The sequence below is a fragment of the Piliocolobus tephrosceles genome, chromosome 9 (assembly GCF_002776525.5).
Source record: "Piliocolobus tephrosceles isolate RC106 chromosome 9, ASM277652v3, whole genome shotgun sequence".
Lineage (NCBI taxonomy): Eukaryota > Metazoa > Chordata > Mammalia > Primates > Cercopithecidae > Piliocolobus > Piliocolobus tephrosceles.
The window spans coordinates 19,225,604-19,249,712 of record NC_045442.1 but is presented as its reverse complement, the minus strand read 5'-3'; the positions used below and the strand labels follow the sequence as shown (position 1 = coordinate 19,249,712).

General features: G+C 48.0%; 1 protein-coding gene across 1 annotated transcript in view; it reads right to left on the bottom strand.

Moving 5' to 3' along the window:
• AFAP1L2 (actin filament associated protein 1 like 2) overlaps window positions 1–22,317 on the bottom strand; it is a 107,300-nt gene extending 84,983 nt beyond the window's left edge. Inside the window, exon 1 of the mRNA XM_023206651.1 lies at window positions 22,231–22,317. Coding sequence (XP_023062419.1) covers window positions 22,231–22,246 — 16 coding nt within the window. The 5' untranslated portion in view covers window positions 22,247–22,317. The remainder of the gene's footprint in view (window positions 1–22,230) is intronic.
• Window positions 22,318–24,109: the final 1,792 nt, after the last annotated feature.

Here is a 24,109-nt window from a genome sequence, read left to right as displayed (position 1 = left end):
ATCATACATTAGGAAGAATTTCAGATGGTTCAAAAGTTTTAAACATGAAATATAAGATTACAAAAGTACAACAGAGAACACAGCTAGTGGGTACGTAAAATGGTGCAGCTGCTTTAGAAAATAGTCTGTCAATTTCTCAAATGATGAAACAGATTGCCACATGACCTAACAATTTCACTCTTAGGTATGTGTGTATTAATATGCATGTGTGTGTATCTTACACACAAGAAAAATGAAAGCATATGTCCATTCAAAAACTTGTACACGAATGGTTACAGCAGCATAGCAGCATTATTCATAATAGCCAAAAAGTGGAAACAACCTGAATTTCCATCAGTGGATGAACAGATAAACAAGAGGTGTTATAGTCATCCAACAGAATATTATTAAGCCATGAAAAGCAATGAAATACTGATACAGGCTTCAACCTGGATTGAACCTTGAAAACATTATGCCAAGTCAAAGAAGTCTGTCACAAGAGTCTACATAGTATATGATTCCATTCAAAAGAAAGTTCAGAATAGGGAAATCTGTAGGAACAGAAAGTAAATTAGTAGCTGTTTAGGGATGGGGATGAGAGAGGAGGATGTAAGGATGAAGGGGCGATCACTAAAAGGTACAAGGTTTCTTTTTGAGATGATGAAAATGTTCTGAAATTAACTGTGATGATGGTTGCCTATGTCCGCGAATATACCAAAAGCCATCGAATTGTACACTTTAAATGGGCGAATTGTATGGTACGTGAATAATATCTCAATAAAGCTGGTTTTTAAAAACACAAAACACAGGAGATTTTTAAAGTATAATTCTAGGAAAAGACTTTCTAAGTATAAGCAAAACCCAGAGCCATAAAAGGAAATAAATTTGACCACAAAATAATTTTTTTAAAATCCTATTTCAGAAAAATAAATATAAAACAAGTCAAAAGATAAGAAACTGGAGAAATCTTTGCAACTCATACCCAAAGGGTTAATTTCCTTCACACACAAAAAGCTCCTAAAAAATTAAAAGACCTACAATCTAACAACAACGAAAAAGGATAATGCATATGAAAAGAGCGTACACACACACACACACACACACACTCACACACAGAGACAGACACAGCTCTTAAACATATGGAAAGATGTGCCATTTCACTCATAAAAAAGGAAGCGTAAATTATCAGGAAGAGATCCCATAAAGAGATAGCTTTGCCCCTTCTCTGGGACAAAGATGACTGAGTTTGATACCATTTTGCTGATGATGGTTTGGGGAAACAGACACTTTGCTGATGACAGTGAAAAAGGACAAGCCTCTCCAGAAAGCAATTTGGTAACATCTTTGCAAATTGTAAGCACACGTGTCCTTCAATCCAGCAATTCTACTCTGAGATTTTATGCTACAGATATTTTTCATGTGTCTGAAATAACCCACATGCAAGGCAATTCATGGTCATGTTGTTTGTCATAGCAAAGGATTGGGGGAAAACGTAAATGCCCAATGATTGCATGAACTGGTGATCGCCATATAAAGGAAGGACAGAGCAGAAGTACAAAGAACACAGCAGCATATCTATCAGGAATGAGCTCAAGATACAGTCTTGACTTAAGGAATAAGGTTCACCCTCACTTCTATGTGAGAGCTAAAAAAGTTGATCACGTGGACATAGAGAATAGAGTGACAGATACCAGGGACCAGGAAGGGTGGGTAGAAGAATAGGAAGGACGCAGAGAGGCTGGCTAAGGACAGAGAGAAGCTGGCTAATGAGTACAAACATACATTAAGAGAAGAAATAAGTGCTAATGTTTGATAGCACTCTAAGGTGACTAAATTTAGCAATGATGTTATGGATACTTCTTTTCTTTTCTTTTTTTTTTTTTCTTTTGAGACCGAGTTTCACTCTTGTTGCCCAGGCTGGAGTGCAATGGCACAATCTCGGCTCACTGTAACCTCCGCCTCCTGGGTTGACACTATTCTTCTGCCTCAGCCTCCCGAGTAGCTGGGATTACAGGCATGTGCCACCACACCTGGCTACTTTTGTATTTTTAGTAGAGACAGAGTTTCTCCATGTTGGTCAGGTTGGACTCAAACTCCTGACCTCAGGTGATCCACTCACCTTGGCCTCCCAAAGTGCTGGGATTACAGGCATGAGCCACCGCGCCTGGCAATATTATGTATATTTCAAAGTAACTAGAAGAAAGGATTTCAAAGGATACCAACACGTAAAAATGATAAACACTTCAGGTGATGGATACCCCAAATGCCCTGACTGGATCATTACGCTTTCTATGTATGTAACAAACACTCACATGTACTCCATAAATACATAAATTATTATATAGCCATGAAAGAGGGAAAAAAAAAGATCAACAGTGGTATGCTCTGGGGGAAAGAAAAAATGTTGTACATACATGGCTGCTTATACGTGGACAACGTTTTGAAAGATACATAAAAATCTGGGGCAGTGTTTGCCTCTCGCAAGGGCAGGTGAATGAACCTGGCTCTGAGGGGTTTCCTTTTTGCTGTGCTCTGTTGCTTTTTAGAACTTTTTACCATAGGGGTTGGAAAGAAGGAGCAGGCAAAAAACAGGGACAGGAGAGGAGGAAAAGGAAGAAGGGAAGGAAAGGTGGAAGGGAGGGAACAAAGGGAGGGTGAAGGGAGGGAAGGAGGAAAAAATAGAGAGGAAAGGGGCTTTCTTTATTATTGCAGAGAGAAGAAAAAGATCTGGAGAGTGTAACACATCCCTGACAGATATTACCATGGAGGGTGGAATTCTAGGGATTTTCATATTCTATGTTACAAATTTCTGCCACATATGCATATTTTATAATAAGCATGTATGACTTCGCCATAAAAATATAGCTAAAATTACTACACTGAACTCCTTACAGAGTGAAATAGCAATTTGAAATGTGTCGCTGTTGTGTATGCTATTTTAAATTATTTAAAATAACTCCATCTGAAAAACCAAAAACAACAAGAAGAAGAGGAGAAAGGAAAACTGGGTTTACCCCATTGGGTCCCACCAACTTGGAAATCTGACCCTTTCCCTTTGCCCTGGAAAGTTGGGGGAGACATAACCAGGGAGGGAAATGGAAACAGCTTGCTGGAGGTGGGGATTGCCGACGCGTAGCCTGGAGGCTGACAGAGGCTCTCCCTCTCTCTTCCTGAATCCTCAGTCCATCTTCTCTTCTTCTCAGTCTTCCCCTCCCACCTCCAACCTCATCACAGGAAGAATGAAGCAGGACTCGCCTTCCCGTCCTGCCCCTAGCGCTTCTCCCTCGGCCCCAGTGCCCTTGTTCATTCAGTGACAATGGATGCAACAATATGGTCTGCCCTTAAAGTACTGAACCCTCTCAAACACCACGATCCAGTGACAACTGCAGAGGGTCTTACACATATGTCAAGAGGAGGAGCCATCATCCCATAAGGAAGCTTCCAGAAGATAGTACGTGAGAGGCACCATCATTCACTCTGATTATTCAGGGCCTTTCTTGGCAGCCATGAATCCCATCCTTGCCTCTGCCTCTATCTTCAGCTGCACCCTCTCCACGGCTGCTTGGCCTTCCTTGCTTCATCAATGGCATCTTGTCTGTCGTCCCCACCCCGCTCCAAGTGATGAACCAACTTCACTGGAGCGTCTGCTGCAGGCTCTCTGAGAAGGGCCATTGTTCCCCCCACACTTGTCCAAAGCCTCCATTGAGGGCCGCTGTGAGCGTGGATGGAGGACATTCATCACCGGGAACATTTGCCAACAAATGAGAGACAGCTGTTGGGCCCGAATGGCGTGTGGCTGAACGTTGCCTGGGGTGAGATTTATTTTTCGAGTGAGAACAACCTCACTTATTTTTCCTTCCAAATTTTAAGAAAAAGAAAAAATACTCACCTTCCTCTGCCAAGCCAGAGTCCAGGGCCATCCCACTAATCACATAGCACGTAAGGCCCATGGGGAGTCCAGCAGCATGGGTTAAACACCTACTTCCAGAGAGAGGTACAGCCACAGCCTAGCCCACCGCCTGCTGGGGGCTGTGCCCTGTGGTCAGGGACCACGCCTCACCTCCCGTGATCCTCCACTTGCCCACAGCAGTGCGGGGCTCACACACTCAGCGGGGACTTCCAAATGCTCCGGGCCTGGTTGAGAGGGACAGGTGGGAAACTCAACAGAACCTCCTGGGAATGATCAGGAACAAAGCAGATGCCCACCTAGGTGCCAAACACTCTGCAGCACATTTTAGGAGCTGTAAAACAGAGACCCCAGGAACAGAGACCCACACAGGCCAGGGGCATGAAGCACTGAACGGGCCCCGCATGGAGTATAGGCAGCAGGGGCCAGAGGTGATCAACCAGGGCTGGCTTCCAGGAGGAGGCAACAAAGGGTGAAGGTGGGTGTGATGGGGAAGGTGAAGGGATGGGAGCAGGTCCCTGTCATGATGAACAGCATGAACAAAGTCCTGGCTGGACCAGCAGGGACAGGACATGGAGACAGGACGGCTGGAAGCCAGACACACAGGGCAGCCCCGTTTTAGGAGAGGCTCTTTCATCAGGCCAGTGATCTCTTCAGAGATAGCCACAGAGTCCCAAGCTCAGCTGTGAGTGATGCCGAGGCACCTTCCTCCCCATCCTAAAGGAATGCACCAAGATGGCTTGACTGCAGCTGGAGGACCTGACGCCCCGGTTAACATCAGATCCAAACATGGCTGCAGGTCAGGGTCGAAGCCATCTGAGGATGGAGGTCATGTCCAGCTTGATCAAGCTAGACCAGGCAGCAGAATGTGCCGGAGAGTCAGATAGAGCTGGGTTTGGATGCTGCCAGGTTGGCCGTGGGCTTTTGCTGGGGTTGCCTCTGGCCTCAGTGTCCAGCCTCAATGTCTTCCATCCTCAGAATCAGGATAACGACATTTACCGTGGGATGCCTGCCTCCCTGCCCCCACACCCTGTTGTGATTCTGCCAGCCTGTAATAAAATGAAAGTGTCTGACAGAAAAGCCTTGGGAAGCCTTTGATTAACATTCTTAACTCAGCCTAGCTCAGGCAAACAAGTTCCAGCATTCCAGGGGACATCTCCCTGAGCAAAGCGATGCCAAGAATGTCAGTGAAAGATTCTAAAATACTTTTCTTATTGGAACCCTTCCAGGTGTTCAGCCACTCCAGGGAGGCTACAAGTACCTGGCGGAGGGTGGGAGTTGAATAGTTCAGGTTCTCACCACCCCCTCTCAGGAGTCCCTGGGGATTCACCGAGCCGATGAGTAGAAAATGTCCAAGGAAGGAATCAGAAGCCAGGGAGTGTGGTCACCACCAGATACGGGCAGCCAGGCCGAGACTCGGCTGAGAGTCTGAAAACCCACCATCTGGTAGTAACAGCTTCCCAGTCAGTTGCTATGAGACAGGTAAGTTAAGGTCCCGGGCCCTCGGTAACCTCACGGAGAAAACGTCCATCGCAGGACTTCTGACACCTTCAATGGGACATTTGTGAGGAGAAATGAGGGAAACGATGGAACGTATTGTGAAATAAAAAGGAAAAGGACCTGGGCATGGTGGCATGCACCTGTAGTCCCAACTACTCAAGAAGTCAAGGTGGGAGGATCGCTTGAGCCCAGGAGGTCAAGGCTGCAGTGAGCTATGATGGTACCACTGCACTTCAGACTGGGCAACAGAGCAAGACCCCATCTCTTAAAAAAAAAAAGATACTGGCCTTAATTCTTATTTTTAATAACCGCTCTTGATCGTGATGCCCTGCTTAATATCAACAAGGCAGCAGCAGCTGCAAAGCAGGGAAGATGAAGAGAATCAGGGCTGACAGGTGGGGACTCTTCCTGTCAGAGATGGTGCTAGAAGTTAGGAGAGGGGAGATACATGTGTCCCAAGCAGCCCTGCCCTACCCAGGCAGCAGCCAGAACTGCACCTGCTCCAGAGCAGCTGCCAGGAGGCCCAGGGGTTCCTTAGGCCCAGCAGGCTCTCCTGGCCAGGCTAAGGAATCAACAGCCAGGGAGTGACCGAGCAAAGCACACCCAGCAACAGCATGGTCCCAGGCAGATGTCCTTCTAGAGTTGCAACTCGTGCTTAGGCCATGTGGGCCTCAGTCCTGGGACTGCAGGGGGTTTACTAGCCTCCATGCTTTGCAAAACTCTGATGGTTCTCCCCACAGCAGGCTCCTCCTCTTCCCTGAGGTCTCAACCCAAACGTCACCTCCCTAGGGAGACTCTCCATGACCCCCAGGCTAATGTTGGACACCACTTCCCACCATCACCAAGTTACTCCGACAACATCCTGCTTCTTTCTTCACGTGACTCATTACTCTCTGAAATTAACCTGTTGTAGAACGGTGCTTCCATGTTTGTGGTTTGCTTTCCTCCACTGGAACACAAGCCCCATCAGGACAGGGGACTCGTCAGTACTGCATCAGGCTTACCTCCGCACTGAGACACTGGCACAAAGTAAAGCTCAGAAAATGTCGATTGTCTGAATACCTGGATATTCTCCCATTTAAAGGGGCCAATTAAGGACATCCGCACATTCATTACAAAATCACACATCCTTTGAACTGGAAAAGACCCTGGGGCTGATATCTGAGCTTGAGAAAACAGAAATGAAGATTTCTATTTTCCCCTCACTTAAGATATCAATATTCCAAGGGACCCAAAAAATCGGAAATGCAGGTTCAGAGACATGGGCAGAAACTGAACACTGTCAGTAAAGGATGGACAAGTTGGATGAAGAACAGCTAGAAGGAAGAGGCATCAATAAGCAACATACAGGGCATGAGAAAGAAAGCTGGGAAAACAGTGACACCACCAGAGCCAACCCCAGGGGTTATTTCTATGTTCTGGAAGACTTAAGCTTTAGTTACGGGCTTTAAATGCAATTGGAGCTGCTGCCCACACCCTGAGCCCACATCCAAAAGGGTTAGCTCTTCTCCTGCCCACACTTGCGAGACCCCAGGCAGCACCAGGTCCTGCCTCTGGGGCCCAGGCAGGACACAATGCCAGGCAAACAGGGACTCTGGTCATCTGGTCCACATGGACCTTTGAATCTCAAAAAAGGATTTTAAAAAAGAAAGCAACTATTATTTCAAGTAGAAATAGAGATGATGGAACAAAAAAAGATCAGGGGCCAACTCTGTCCAGATCAGATCAATCCCAGGGTGGAAAGCGGGGAGAGGGAGTGTGTCATGCTTGGATACACTGATTTTGAGTGAATCTCCTGAGTGGAGAGGAGCAAAATGAACCCGCTAGCTCAGAGTCTAGTGATCTTGTGTCCAGTCAATCAGGTACTAGAAAAATCTAATTCCACTGCATTTTACTCAGTGTGATAAACATTTGGACGCTGGCTGTCAGCCATGACCTGTACTTAGCAATGTGAACCCAAGGATGACTAAGAGCTCAGGCACTCAGAATGGCTGGAGGCAACTGAAAAAAATACACAACTATGAAAAGCCAGCCCTACCACCCCAGGCTTATTCATGCATCTCCTCTCTTCTGTGACAATGGTGGACTACTAACCACCACTACAGCCCTGACAGTCAAAGGCAAGCTTTAGAGTCAAACGTAGGGATAGTCTGTTATCACAGCTTCATGAGAACTCGGACAGTCCAGAAATTAATATGAAGGAAAATGGCCTTACCATGACTCCTCCATAGGGTGAGGGGTGGTGGAGAGTCTCCTCCCCATCCTTCCATAGCACATCACTTCAGCTTCTGGTATTGTTCTCACTATATCAAATTCTGCTCCAAGTCAGAATTATATGTAGGCTTCTGGTATCAACAATAGGCTACAAGCAAATGCATGCAATTTCCCTTTCTTCCCCATATCCCATTCTCCTCCCGCAACAACGATGACCTTCCTAATATGCACCTTTTTGTTTGTATGTGTTTTGCTTAATGTGGATTGCTTCATGAATTTTTAATGACTGTAAATACTATTGTTAACCATCCTAGTCTGCTTCCTACCTTTCCATGAGCACTGTGTATTAAAGATTCATCTATGCTGTCAGATGTACATCTCAGCCATTGCTTCTATTGCTGCATAATTCTCTAAGACGTGCATCTATCAGTTTACCTGTTCCCTCTCCCAAGTGACACTTAGACTGCTTCCCATTCTCTACCATGACAAATAACGCTGCAGAGATCATCCTTGACCCTGCCCCTCAATGGGCCCATGCAGACATTTCTTTGGGAATTGCTAGATCGTATGGTAAGTGCATCTTCAATGCAATTAAGAAAAGTTGGCCGGGCGTGGTGGCTCACACCTGTAATCCCAGCACTTTGGGAGGCTGAGGCGGGCAGATCACGAGGTCAGGAGTTCAAGACCAGCCTGACCAACGTGGTGAAACCCCCATCTCTACTAAAGATACAAAAATTAGCCAGGCAAGGTGGCATGCACCTGTAATCTCAGCTACTCAGGAGGCTGAGGCAGGAGAATCGCTTGAACCCGGGAGACAGAGGTTGCAGTGACCCAAGATCACGCCACTGCACTCCAGCCTGGGCAACAAGGCAAGACTCTGTCTCAAAAAAAAAAAAAAAGTCTACCTTCCAGACTGGCTGCATATACTCCCTCAACTCTCCATGAAAATGGTTGAACCCAGTGTCCCTGGGAAAATGAGGCTTTGTGCCACCTTCTCATTTCTGCCAGTCTACTAGGTGGTGGTTTTGGTTGACTTGCCTCTGATGACTAAAGGAGCCCAGGCATTTCTTCAGATGCTTATTAGCCTTTTGGCAGCTTCCTTGACCTGTAAACTCCTGTTCATACCCTTGATTCACTGTCTTTTCCATGTAGATTCCTGCCTTTTTCTGGTTGATTTGCAGGAGTTCCTTGTATATCCTAAATGTTAATAGAACAGCTTTTACACATTGTAAATCTCTCTCTCCTTTCTGCCAGCTGCCTATTAATTTTGTCCAGGATGTCACTCAGTGAACAGAGCCCTTAACTTTGATGTAATCCAACTCTAAGAAAAGCTGAGGACAGCAAACATTTCTCATTCAGTTGCTGTTTCTTTTTTTTTTTTGAGACAGAGTCTCTTTCTGTCACCCAGGGTGGAGTGCAGTAGTGAGATCTCGGTTCACTGCAACCTCTACCTCCTGGATTCAAGCGATTCTCCTGCCTCAGCCTCCAAAGTAGCTGGGATTACAGCTATCCGCCACCACGTCTGGCTAATTTTTGTATTTTTAGTAGAGATGGCATTTCACCATGTTGGCCAGACTGGGCTCGAATTCCTGACCTCAGGTGATCCACCTGCCTCAGCCTCCCAAAGTGCTGGGATTACAGGCATGAGTCACTGGGCCCAACCAATCAGTGTTTCTTGGCTACTCACAATATACCACACATGAGATTAGTGCTGTGAACACCAAGAATACTGTCCTTGGCCCTTACGGAGCTTACAGCCTACTAGAAATATAGATTTCCATCAACCATAACACAGACACAACGACCATGGCCATGAGGGTTGTGCAAGATGAGGTGAGGGTTAAGGGATCCAGTGGGGTTCAGGGTCAAGGTGTCAAGGCCCAGTGAGCCTTGACAAATATGCTTACCAGGCAGCCCTGAAGGGAAGGCCTTTCAAACCAACGGACCAGCACATGGAGAAGCCCAAGTTAGGGAGCTACAAGGAGCCCAGTATGACTGTGGCACAGAGCAAGTGAAGAATGGCTGCAGAGGCTGGAAAAATAGCAATGAGCAGGTACAGAAGGGGCTCAGGCTTTCTCCAGAGCAGTACAAGGAACAGTACACCTCCTTACTCTCCCCGCAGCCACTGGTGAGCTGCCCTAGATGCCGTCTGCACTCAAGGACGGGTCCTGGTTCAGGGGTCTCAGGAAATCTCAGGGGTCTCAGGAAATCTTAGCTAGGATAGCAATGTATTGAAGTCTCAGAGAAACCCATAGACAGAATCCTAGAAAGTAAAGCACAGTGGCTTACATTTGTAATCCCAGCACTTTGGGAGGCCGAGGCAGGAGGATCGCTTGAAGCCAGGAGTTCAAGACCAGCCTGGTCAACATAGTAAGACCCCACCTCTACAAAAAAAAGAAAGAAAAATAAATTAGCCAGGTGTGGTAGTATGCACCTGTAAGTCCCAGCTACTCGGGAGGCTGAGTCAGAGGATGGCTTGAGCTCAGGAATTTGAGACTGCAGTAAGCGATGATAGTACCACTGTACTCCAGCCTGGGTGACAGAGCAAGATCCTGTTGAAAGAAAGAAAGGGAAAAAGAAAGAAAAAGGGTTTGTGTGCATCCAGGTTAAACTATCAAGATGGATAAGAGATATCCACTAGACAGGTCTGGATTGTCCTGAATGAAATTAGGACTTTCCCTCCTTCACCTCAGTTCTCAGTCACAAAATTTCCCAGCTCTCAAGGGTGCTTGTGTCAGAAATATACCGAATAAAGTCATTAGTGACACCGCAGAATCTTACCAAGGAACTCACCAGGAATGCTGCCAGTTAGCTGTTTCCTCCTAAATCTAAACCATTTTCGCACTCATTATTATAATTTTTTAAAAAGCCATTTGGGGAAAATATTTGCTGCAAGCTATGTGACCACCTTTATTATTTTCTCCAACCAGAGAAGAAATCTATATGCACAGTCACGTGGCGGCCAAGCCTGAAAGCACAGAGGAGGCCTGCAAGGAACTGAAGTCTGTCCATCCCAGCAGAACAAGGTCCTTTGCACTGTCACTTTCTCCCTTCCAAGCTACCTCAACCTTCCCTTGGCAGGAAAATAAATCTTGTAGGACAAGTCTTATGCTTTGAGGACATTAGGTAAATAGCTTTAGGAAATTTTAAGAAAAAGGGGCTGATTGTCATCCCACACCTCCTTTCCCCCAATACACATGTGCCCCAATCATACCTGATACCCGGAAAGTAAATGCTTAAGGCTGCAAGGAGACAAGGAAGCAGGCAGGCCCCAAGATAGGAGCACCCCATATCCTTTGAACCTACCAAAGGCATTTTCCAACACAATCTTGGATCGCTTCTGCTCTGAGATGATTCCCAATTTTATTGCTAAGCAGAGGGAGGTAACTAAGTGCCCCAAAGCCACCAACACTCTCCTGAGGCTTCCTGCTTAGCACAAGAGGCTTTCACTCCCATACTGCCATGACATGCGTCAGGGGTGAGGCTGTAGCCAAGAAACAAGGCTGACACTGACCTGAGCCCACACTCTTGCCCTGATTAGTGAGCCCCTGTTCTCACACAGGGGATGTGGGCTGCTGGTTTGCTCTTACCCTCAACAACAAACATGCTGGTGGCTCCCTGCATACCTGAGAGCACTCAGTGATCCACACTCTTACCTCCGGGTCAGAAAAGCAAAACCCCACATACTAAGGGCTTCATGCATGAATTAGAGTCCCTAAAACCTCTTTCATCGTGAATAGAGACCTGGAAGCTGGGGGCAGGGAGGGAAGTTGGGGGTGGAATGGGAGAGTGAGTCAGGCTTCGGACGGATCTGATCTCAAAAGCAACAGCCTGAATTCTCCCTCTGAGAACAAAACAGCCTTTCCACTCTCGAGGGAACCAGTGCGTGGTGAGTTGGGAGCGGCACCTGAATCCTGTAACTCTTGGAGATTTGCTCCCTGCCAGAGCTGTTTACAATTACATACACCAAACCAGCCTCACATGGGCGGGAGATGGGCGCTTGCCCGCTGAGAAGCCAGGAGGTCAATGGAAAAAATTATTTTAGTCAATGGTGAGCCTTCATGCTTGGAACTTTTATCCAAACAATGGACACTTTCTCATGCTCCCCCTGGGCGGACACCAGTCCCTCCTCTGATACTCAGTTCCAGGGGACCTGGGATGGCGGTGGGAGAAGCCCCCTCACAGTGCGGGGATTTTGACTCTACCCCTTGGTGGTCAGCGAGTCACAGCACTGTTTAAGGACCCACAGAAAGAAAGTACGTCTGCCCTTTCCTGGTACCCTAATCACTGTGACACTAACCTGCCGGCGTGGGGGAACCACGGGCAAAGTCCCAGGGTTAGTAAGTAGCACTGGCTGGGAGGATTGGGGAAGGTGCCATTTTTTGCAGCAGGCCATGAGAAGTGATACCTTTTAGGGCTTGAGGAAGCAGCAGGGGCCACAGTGAACAAATTCCACTGAGACCTGCACTTCTAGGAGGGAGTAAGATACTGAGAATAAGCCTCAGTTTCCCCACCCTGCCTCTGAGGTCACCAGCCCCTCCTGGGGGAAGCCTGGAATTCAAGCCATGGCTATTTGAAATGAGAGCCTGAGACCACCAGAGGCCTGGGGACCAGGAGAGAGTGGGAGGGTCTGACTCTCCTCTGTGTCTTTCTGGCCTCAGGTTCTCAGTGGGAATCCCTTCTTTGAACTCAAGACCCAGGAGACCTGGAGACCTGAATGGAAGTGGTAGAAAGAAACAGAGTGAAAAAGCAGGAGAAAGTCAAGAGGGGAACAAAAGAAGAGGAGAGGGAGGGAGGGAGGGAGGGAGCAAGAGATGCAGGTACAGGAGCCAGTGTGAGCCTGTGCATCCAAGAGGCGTCCTGAAGCACCCATAACTCACACCTGTGCATGTGGTTTTGAGATCCACCCTTCCTGCTTTGCCCCAGGCTACTTTCAGAATATCTGGGATATTACTAACTTGAACCAGAGACAAGCTTCCACCGACTCCTGGGAGACATGAGTCTCACCCAGCTCAAGTACCTGGAGCAAGACATCTGGAACTGTCACAGCACAACTGTGTCACAGCCATACAGTAACTGTGCTTGACCACATGCACACCATGATCCTCAGCCACAATTCCGGTAACATCAACGGTAGGGACCCCATCTCTAAAACACGCCAAAGACATGTGATCCAACTCTGCCATGTCAGTCAAGGACCAGCTGCCCTGCACTGGGTATTCAAGCAGTAGGTGCCACTTCACCATCCTTTATTCTCCCTAAGTGTGCAGGAAACTACCAAGCAGAAGCCACAGGGGGCTTCTGTTAACTGCAGTACCTAATGTTGGTGCTCATCTTTATTCAAAGAATGTGCTAGAATTGAGTGCTGCAAAAGTCCTGACAATGCAAAGGTGGTAGAGTGTTGACCACTGTGAGCTGATAAGGAGTCTAGGATAGTGATAGAGTATTTGCCTCCAAGGAGACCCAGGACCATGAAGATGGCCCAAGCAAACTTGCCACCCAGTAGGTCCCAGCTCTGATTCCGGGGACACGAAGCACCCTAGCAGTTCCTTCCAAAAGGATCACATTTGAATTTTAGTAAATCAGCTCAATATGTTCTAGGACTGTGGGTATTAAATAAAAGAAGTCAGTGAAACCTCCAAACAATAAGCTCATTCAACACAATCTTTTTTTCCTCCCCCCATCTGGGGACTTGAATACAGTGGACATGAATAAATCCTGTTGTATAAAAACTGGGGGAGAAAAAACGGGGGGTGGAGGATGGAAGGAAATGGCAGGATTCCCACTTGTTGGGCTAACAAGAAGGCTAAGACAGTCCCCCAAACCCAAACAGATGCCAGTGTGCCCAGGCAGCCCAGGGGAGACTGTGGCAGAGGTGTACAGCCCAGGGAAGGAAGCATCTGGAATCTCCCACTCATAAGCTCCCAGCTTCTCCCTTGCACTCAAACCAGATGATGTGGGCCTTGGGGCTTCCCCAAACCCGATCCTTCTTAGGTAGACCAGCCACAAACCAGGCCTGACCCTGCATCAAGGAAATTTCACTTCAAATATGCACAAAAAACACTTCCTGCCTCTCTAAACATCAGTGCTTTCCCCTAACAAAGCTAAGACAATTAGAACTAAGGATTGCACTGGCTATGAGTCTGTAATTCTTCCAGAACACCCTGGAACAGGTGGAAGAGACTTGCCTTTGTGGGTGACTAGTGGTTTTGATGTGTCTGTGATTTAAAAGAGTTGCATGTGTGAAATTCTCCTGTGTAATTCATGGTTGAACGTGACCTCAGCCCATGTGGTCCTCACAGATGGAAGTTCCACAACCTTCCAACAGGCTGTGCTTAATAGAGATGCAGGCACAGACCCAGCTCCCCAGGGTACAGAGCGAGATAAAATTCACCTGAAAAACAGGCAAATTCAACATGGGCTTTGATACAAACAAATAAATAAATAAAAAGGAAACCACCAAGATCTTAAGATTCCAGTATCTTAAGTATCACCACCAGAGTGATACTTCTTCCTTCTTGGGGACTTCTACATCCTGTCTGCTGGCCTGGTGCAGAGATGACTGGTAATTCTGCCCTTGCATCAAAAGGCTTCTCCCCGTCTAGAAATAAGAGGACTAATTCCTTACATCAAATGCAACTAGGTATGTTATTCTGATAAATCATGAGTTCTTCCCCTCAAAATCAATTCTAGCTAGCATAGACAAGCAGGACTGCCAAAAACAAAAAGTCAACCAGGAAATAATTATCCTGCAGACTTGAGTACTCAATTCTAATACAATAACTTTATTGGTGGAAAAAAAAGAAAAGACTTGCAGACAGGCTGCCAAAGTCAGTACATTAGATCCATGTGTGGATAGCAGCAGAGTTCCCAGGGTGGGAACCTGAGTCTAATGCTCTTATATTCCATGGTCCTCCTGGGCTTGTTGGCTGCCTGGCCTTTAGGGGAGCTGCTTTTGCCTTTTCTCTAAACAAAGGGAGAGCTTCCACTATAACACTGATTGTGCCTAATGAAAAAGTCTCTGGCATTTAGGATGTCATCAGGCATGAGTCTCTGGCATTTAGGATGTCATTGGCCTTTTCGTTTTGTACCAAATTTCTCACCCTTTTCTGCTGTATACACCTCCAGAACCATTGCAGACACACCCACACCAAGACTCGGTTGCTAATTACAACCCAGGATAACTAACCTTGACCTTGATCCTTCATCTTATACCACAGCATCACAACAGCTAGAGTGTTTTTAAAAGTCAGCTTTATTGAGGTTAATTTACACACAGAAAAAAAAAAAAAAAACCCTGTTAACTACACTGTTAACTACACAGTTCTGAATTGTGACAAGTCTGTATGACTGTGTAACCACTACCAAAATAAGGATATTGAACATCTCTATCATTCCAAAAATTTCCCTCATGCCCTTTGTAGCTCACGCCTTCCCCTAGTCCCAGTCCTGGCAACTACTGATCTATTTCCATATAGTTTCGCCTTTTCCAGAAAGTCATATAAATAGAATCATTCAGTGTGTAAGCTTTTGAATCTTGAAAAGCAGTATGCTTCTTTCACTTAGCATACTGGTGTGTATCACCAGTGGTAAGTTACGATCTGCCAGTTTTTAAGCTTTGGACTTTCACTTTCTTGTCAAAGAGACAAAATAATTGGCTCTAGCTCATCTTTGCTATGGAGAAATCAAACTCTTGATTCAGAAGCTTTTACTAAAGCTTAGGTCCGGTAATAGGGCAACTCACCGTCTCAGTTTGCCCAGGACTGAGGGGTTTCCTGGGACACCAGACTTTCAGTGGTAAAACCAGGAAAGTCCCAAGCAAGCTGGGAAGGCTCGTCATTCAATTTGGGAAAGCCACGTCCAAGGGTAGGACTGTACATTCACCCAGCTTGGATTCTTCCTGTTGCACACTGGTTGCCGTCTCTGAGCTAACAGCTGGCTAGCCTCTCTTGGTGTAATCTCCAGTAGAAGGCCGATTTGCAGTGTGCTGGGGCTGAGTTTCCATACAAGCTCACCACAGTTCACCAGGACTGTATCTGCCTTTGAAGTCCTGGGAGGAGCTCCAGGAAGTGAGAAGAGAACTTCAGGGGTCTGCTTAGAAAACAGCAGAACAGGGCTTCTTTTGGCATGGGTGCCTCTCCCCACTCCTCCCTGACACCAGACAGCCCTGAGAGATGTGAGACCCATGGTCCCTGGCCTCACTGTGTTTTTGCATCAGTCCAGTGCAATGCGTCCAGGGGGAGGCAGGCTCCTCCTGTTTTTCTACACATTCTCCCTTCTCCCCGCTCAATGCAGTTTGTGGTCAGTTTGTTTTTTGAAACTAACTGGGGAGAATATGAGAGTCAAGTGATAGAAAATTAGGAAAGGGCTCCAAGCTACTATTTGAATGTAAGGGTCTCTCCTATATGGACTTACTGAGACATCAGAGAAAAGTCAGGCAGGGCTAGGATGTAGCTCTATACATAAGGAATGAGCAATTCCTCGCCTCTTTCTCCACTGACATGAAGAATACACAGATGCTATCTCTGAGAAGCTAGGATGCCTAGCGGCTGAGAAGCCCTGACTTGTATCTCCCAACAGCAGTGAAAAACACACAGTGGGCAGAGCCCAAATGAACTGTGCAAAGGCGGGAACTGGTGGGATCAGAACCACATGCCAGAGGTTTCAGGGTATCTGCTCCCCTGCATTAATTTAACATTCTCTTTCTCAAGGTCTTTACCAATAGCTCTTACAAGTTATTCCACCAAGTGGCCTGCAAGGTAGATTAGTAATCATTATCCTCACTCTTACAGATGAGGAAACAAGGCTCAGAAAGATTAATTGACTTGCCCAAGGTCGCATAGCAAGTTAGTGGCAAAAGTCAGATTAGAACTCCGAGCCCCTGAGTGCCCAGGCCGGCGCCCAGCTCCATGATCTCCCTCAACCATCCACCCAGAGCATGGGCAGAGCCAGGTCTGCGCCCTCGGGAGCCCTGGAGGCCAGACGAGCTGCTGCAGAGGGCACAGACAGGCTCATACTCACATGCGGAAACCTGCCGGATCCTTCTCTGTACCAGCAGACAGCAACACCCCTGTGCTGGAACAGACAGAAATAAGGCTCAAGTCGGGAAAGCCAAAGGTGGCCACTGTGGGCTTTCATCTCCATTTCTGGAATTTGCCTTTGGGATTTTGCTTCATTTCTTTTTGTGAACCAGGTCTGTTCTCCAGAGCTAGAGCATGGGAGAATATGTGATCTTTTTGCCTGGAATTTGTTCATTTCCCCATTCCCCAATCATGTCCCAGACACCTACTATGCAGCTGGCAGTGTGCCAGGGGCTGGAGCGGGACATAAGGAAAGACAAAGTCCCTGTCTTGAAAGAGTTCAGCCTGGCAGGGAAACAAACATAGACATGTACAATTATTAGACAAATGTGACACTAATTCCACAAATATTTGTTGCATACCTGCGATGTGCTAGGCATTAATGAGGCTATCCCAAGAGTAATGAGGGTACACATTGGGAGTCAGGGGAAGCTTTCCGGGTGAAGAGACAGGTGGGCTAGGTCCTGAAGATTGAGGAGAGTTTAACTGAGCAGCTAGTCCCTTCCTAGCTGAAGGGACACTGATAAGGAGTGAATCTGAAATTGCTTTGAGCACTTCTTCCTAAATAAATCCTTGAAAAGGAATTCCACCCTTTAGAGACTCAGTTCTCAGGGATATTATATCCTATTTCTGACTGTCTGGACTGTTGCTTAATCTCTGTAGGCCTCAGTAGGTCTGTCTCTCAAATGGGAGTGAATAATGCTCTGTGTTGCAGAGGGTAGCTCTGGGCTCAATGAACAATCTTTGGAGGCACGGTCACACAAAAGTCCTTGAGAAATGGATTCCTCACATGGCCTACAGCATTCTCTTTCCCACTAAGTCTGCTACTCTCCAGCTCTCAACAGGAAATTGGTTTTATTTATAAGAATCACAATCCTAAACTGACCTTTGCTGGGCTACCCACCCACATTCCCTCCCTCATTTCCCACTCCTCCCTAAGACACATCCTCTCTCCAAAGATTCCTCAGTGACCACAGAACAACTAGCATCGAAGAGCCATTGGAAAGTCAGATAGAGGAACACTGCGAACACTGGAGCTTGTTTTCCAGATGGGGAAACTGAGGCCTGGAGAGCTCAGCAGTTTGCCCGAGGAAATAAAGCCCGTGGATCTCCAGGTTCCTGAGCCACTACCTTCTTCATTGCACCACGACTGACTTCATGTCTCAGCCAGGGCTCTGAACAGAACAAGCCATCCTCTCTTCGTGTGGGGGAAGTCTCTCCTCCCTGAATGACCGAAGCCTTTAAAGAAACATTTCCCGTTATTAAAGGGAATTGGAAGAAAACTGGCACAGTTTCCTCAGCTTTGAAGCTCCTTGGCCTTTCCTGGCCCTTTAATTGTGCTGGAAGCAGCCCAGCTCCCAGAGGTCCCACCCCTTCAGAAGAGAGGAAGGGCCCAAAGCAGAATTCCCCCACTCTGCTTGGCCTTTCAGCACCAAAAGTGACCTCTCAGTATTTCTGTTTCAGGCCATTTCATTGCCACATCATCCAGGGCTCCCACGCAACTTCAAAGTCAGGGAGCTCAGGGTCAAGTACAGGGAGCAAACCCTGAGCTTAGGATTTGAAGCACCACATTTGAGATAGTTTTTAAGCAACGTTCCCATAGCCTTTTAAAGCCTCTAATAGCTGAAGGTGATTACAGTAGATTTCTGCCGGTATTATAAGATTTGGTTAAGGAACATGATGTGAGCATGGCGGGGGTATCCCTTTCACCCCACACTTGCTTTTACTTTTCCAGGTGAGGAAAGTGTATGTAAAATTACAGACCTGTTGTGCTCTTTTGACATTTCATGTTTTGTAGGAAATTTGGTTCCCAACTTTGGCTGCTCATTGGAACCACCAGAAGACCGTTAAAACTACAGTGCCCAAGCTGTACCCCAGACCAATTACATCAGAATGTCTTGAGCGGGGCCTTTACATCCATATTTCTGAAAGCTCCACAGATGATTCCATGCACAGCAAAGGTTTAGAACTACTGCCTTAGGTACAACTTCTAAAGAAAAAAAACCTGAGTTCGTAGGCACTGAAAACTAACAAATACAGACGATCCCTGAAGGTAGCATGCCCATCTCTTTTAATTTGCTTTTCTTTTCCAGGCCTTCCCTGACCACAGGTCTCAGGATCCCCATACAAACTTTGACGTATTTACTGGATTGACTCTTTGCAGTTCATATCTGCCTCCAGCGCCCTAGAGCTAAGTCAGGGGACTGGATGATCAAATTCAGAAACAAAAGAACCACAGAGAAAGAACGATTAGATTTTCAACCAATTACTGTGATCTAAATTGAATCTGAATATCTCAACCAGGCCCATCTGTATCCAAGTGTGATGCAATTTCAGGAAGCTTCGGCATGGATGTTCCAAGCACAATCCACAGATAGTAGGTCAGTCACATTTGGCCCAGACTCACTCACCAGCTGGGAGAGCAGTCAGAACCAGAATGCGTGACCACACTGGGTGAGTTCAGCCAATGGGCTCACGCACAGCGATAAAGGGATGCTCTTATGAGAGTCATAAATATGTAAACACATAAGGATGGGAACCTTCTCAAAGCACCCTGTAGGACTTGGCCCCACATCCTGACATTTGCGAGAGTCTTACTGCTTATACAACGCCAGAGAGATTCACATACAAAACATAGCCACTTTACCATCGCTATTTATGGCAACTCTCATAAAAGTGCCATCTCTCTAGGAAGGGACTCCCACATACTCCACGATCCCTTATTTTTGCTTGGGCGAGTCATGGCTATCTAGCAGAAATCTTGGAAGGGACTGGGAAGAAAGTCTGGAAGTGTCTCTGCATCAGGCGTATCACATGGGTGATATTCCAACCACCCATCAACTCCAGACCTCACTTTACATCCTACAAGACAATGGAAAATCCACTCAGAGCCTAAAAATGATAGGCTATTTTTGGAAGATGTACAATATATATAACAAGCAGGCTAAGGAACATGGAAAGACAATTTCTCCTACATGAACTGCTTTATAAGATTTGCAAATTAGAGAAAACACTTTGAGATTCTGAAGACAGCCATGAGGCATTTCCACCTACCTGGGAAAGGGAGAGCTCAAAATTGGAAATACAGAAACAGAATGAAGAGGCATTTAAATAGCACATTTAAAAAGTGCCGCACATAATAAGAATTTTTCTTTACAATTTTTACTTAGGCTCCGAGAGCCCAACTAAATAAACCTGTTTTTTCCATTTAACTTTGTTGTTTAAACCACTATTCCTCGTTATCCCAATAACCATTCAATCTCAACTTTAAGACGATGCCCCCAGTCTCTGACAAGCAAGAGGAGACTACTGATTCTAGTCAGTTACACTGGTTAATCAGAGATGGGCTTCATTTTGCATTTTGCACAGACGAACTTTTCCATTTAAAGGGTGTTCAAAGCACAACTTATCTTCCTCTCAGGAGAATGGGGAATTCTATATCCTGGGGCTGGGGGATCCCCAAATTCCTCAGTGAAAAGTGTAGTAAACATATTAGCAGCATGACACCAGGGAGACAACATAAAGATTTTTCTCATGAGTCAAACACTGGAATTTGAGTTGGATTAGCCTCTGAAACCTAGATAATTCTCAGGTTTACCCACTTATCACTCCATGTCTGATTTACTGCAAAATGATGAGGCAGATACACGTGTTACCAAAAACATAAGCACCCTGACCTGGAAACTAAGTTCCCTTCAGTTGGCAAAAAGCCCCTAACTGATCCTCTTCGAAGGTGGGAGGATTTTAAGCTCCTGAGAAAGATAACTAAGAAGACTTTTATCAGGTCAAGGGCCAAGTCAAAAGCTGTTAATACAAAAACCTTCTGAGAATAACTGGACATTTGGAAAGAAGACCCCAAAAGTGATTTGCCCTGATTTAGAGAGATGAATATGTTGATTTGAGAAAGTAGCTTGCAGCCTAAAGCTAACACCCCCCCTACCATACACACACCCCAGCTTTGCAAGTCAGGGAGCTGGAAGGCACCCCAGAGGCCCACACTTCCTGTCAGACTCAACTCAAGGCCTGAATTCCCAGAGAGGGTCCCTCCCAAAGGGCGGAGGGGCCCCGGTGGGGGAGGGAGTGCAAACGGCCATGTTACAAGGAGCGGGACTGTGGCTTCCTCAAGTGTCTGAGACAGCGTAAGTGCGCATTCAGTCATTCAAGCACAAAACTGACGTGATCCCAGTAGAATTTGAAACGAAGAAAACCACTGGGTTAGAAATGCGAGAGAAGCTCCAGGGAGGGTTCACAGAAAGAAATCAAAGGTGGCCAACTCCTCTAACCTTGTTCCCCGCCCCCCTCCACCCCCACCCCCCCGCCGGCTCCCTGCTGTCGGCAAAGACCCTTCCAGAATGTGTGAAGCGCTGTCTGAGACTTGGATCTTTTGCCTTCACCAGTAACCAGGAGACCCAGATGAGAAAAAGCAATGGGAAAGTGAAAGACATGACTACTTTAGGGAGGCTGGTCCCAACAGGTCCCTTTATGTCAGTTTCAGGGATCAGAGCCCGCCGGGAGTGAGATTCCTTGGGAATCTGAGCGTTCTCTTTTTATTACTCTCTCCCAGGGGAAAACAAATATAGAAGCAGCATTTCCTCTCGCAGGTTTGGCGGAGACCGGTCCAGCACAAGAGAAGGCAAGAGCCTTTTCCAAAGGGAAGGGGTCTGCGGGGGGGATGGGGGAGGGGGGAGCGCCTGCAGCGTTCCGCTTAAGGGGCAACTCCCTGTACTCCGTTTTCAAAAGAACCGCAATCGAGACGTGTAGACCAGCTCCGAGGCTCCGAGTGCGGGTGCTAAGCTGGGCACTGGGCGCACCCAGGACGGCCCGCCCACCAGAGTTTGGCGGAGATCCTGGCCCCAGCCAAACCCAAAGCTCGCCCAGCTGCGCACAGAGTTAAGCCCTCGGGCTGGGAGGCCTCCAGGAGCTCCACCTGCCGGGCACTCCATTCGGCCCCCAACCCTCGCATCCCTCCTTTCTTGGGGTGGGGGAGCAGAGAAGGGCTTGGAGATAAACGGTGACCCGAACGGCAGGACGTTTGGGGAGACCCGAACTAGCCCGGGAGGGTCTGCGCGCCAACTCCACTGCCCAAACGCTTTGCCGGGAGCAGGAAGCCCCTAGCCCAGAGGGCGACCGGGAGAAAGGACCCAACACCCCGCCCCTTTGCCCCCAGCAGCTCAGCACGGTTCCCACCTTCTTCGGGGCTTCCTTGGCCCCAGGCATCTTTACCGCGCGGCGGAACTGACGGTGGAGTGGGGTGCCGGGCGCACCCTCTCTCCTGCAACAGGTGAGAAGCCCCGCCACGCCCCCCACTGACGACCCCCTCCTTCCGCGCCCGGGAGGATCAAAGGGCTCGGGGCCGCGGCAGTCACCTAGGAGCCCACCCGCCCAGTCCGCGGCGCCGCCGTCGCCCCCTCTTCGGCCCAGGTCCGGGCTGGGTGGTGGCAGCGGGCTCTGCTTATCCCGAGTCCTGGCGAGACCAGTCCTAGCCCTGCCCTCGGCGTTGCTGGGCGAAAGGGAGTGGGTGTGCGCCGCGCGGGGAACCCGCGCCCTCACCTTTGTACCGCTCCATCGGGGCCACGGAGTGCGCTCCTCGCGGCTCGGCTTCGGCGCTGCTCTCCCGGCGCTCGGCTCAGCGCCCAGGCCGCCGCGCTGGCCCCTCCCCGTGAGGTCACGCTCGCTGCCGGACCTTCTGGCGGGGCCGCCGCGCCCCGGGTCCTCGGACCCGGCCCCCGCCGGGCACGCCCCCAGCGCCCCTGTCCCCGCGCCGGAGAACTCCGGCCTGCCGGGGCTGACAGTCGGCGCTTGAGTTGGTGCGCACCCGCGGCCCCGCTCGCCGCCCCCGGTCGCCTTGGCACTCCCTTCACGTCTTGGCTCCGGGGGCGTCGAGAGGGAATGAGACTGGAACGTTCCCAAACCCTGGGGGAGGCTCCGGGAGGCCGGGCTTGGGTGGGCCTCCAAAATTGTTTGCCCCCCACCCAGCTGCAAACCCAATGCCTGGAGGAGGAGACTGAGGTTCAAGCTAGGAGGCTGAGACTTGCTTAGATCTAGCTCCTCGCGCTTGACTCCCAAGCCAGAGCGCTTTTGCCCTAGGCCTTCCTGGAGGGGCGACTAGGGCAGGGGGGCGGGCAACCAAGCCTGCTCCCGGTTCTTTGGGGATTGCTCCCACTCTCTTGGAACCTTCTGGGCAGCCGCTGCCAATCGCGCACACTTTAGGGTGTGTGAAAACATCTGCTTGCTGACTTCTACCTGAATTTCCAGGGCCAACAACACAAGTCAGGGAGTGCCGTTTCCGGGGTGCCCAGTAAACCTGACCGCCTTGGAGGGGTGGCACCGGTTCGATAAGCAAGGTCGGTCATGGCTCTGAATCTCCACCCTGCACTGCCTCCATTCAGCAAATGCCACACTTACATCCTTTACCTTTTGCCACCGGTCTTTTCAGGCCCTTAACGCGACCAAGTCTTCCCCATCCTCCCCCCAGAGATCTATGTGTTCTTTGAAACTATTCAGTTTTCATTTTAAAATCTCAGTCACGGTTTGTGCTGGGTGCCTGGTTTCTTAACAAGTTCCCCAGCTTCCTTGAAGGAACACTTAAGGAAGATTTGGCAGTGGTGGTTTTCTAAAAGACTTCTTAATTCTTCCTTGGAATCGCAGATTTTGTTTTGATGTTTGGAGACCTCCCCCAACCCCTCCCAGGAGCATGTAGAAATATTTTTCTTAGTTATACTGGCACCTAATGTGGATGGAGACCTCCCCACAAGCCAGGCACGGCGCTAAGGGCTATGCATCACTGCCTTTGGTTTCCCCGATAACCCTGTGACATGGGTGTTACTATGATCTCTTTCATAGAGGTGAAGCAGCTACGGCTGGGCGCAGTGGCTACCTGTAATCCCAGCACTTTGGGAGGCTGAGGCGGGCGGATCACGAGGTCAGGAGTTCGAGACTAGCCTGGCCAACATGGTGAAAATCCATCTCTACATATATATATATATATATATATATATACACACACAAAAAAATTAACTGGGCTTTGTGGCAGATGCCTGTAAACTCAGCTACTCAGAAGGCTGAGGCAGGAGAATCATTTGAACTTGGGAGGTGGAGGTTGCAGTGAGCTGAAATTGCAGGACTGCACTCCAGTCTGGGTGACAGTGTGAGACTACGTCTCAAAAAAAAAAAAAAAAGAGGTTAAGCAATTTGCTCAAAGTCACATAGCTAGAAAAGAGAGGAGCAGGTGTTAAACTCGGATCTGTCTGCTTCCAAATGTGTATTTTTATTTTTATTTTTTTAGAGACAAGGTCTTGGTTAGTTGCCCAGGTTGGAGTGCAATGGCACCATCTTGGCTCACTTCAGCCTCAAAGTCCTGGGCTTCACACTGATCATTAGAGAAATGCAAATCAAAACTGCAATGATATACCATACCATCAGAATGGCT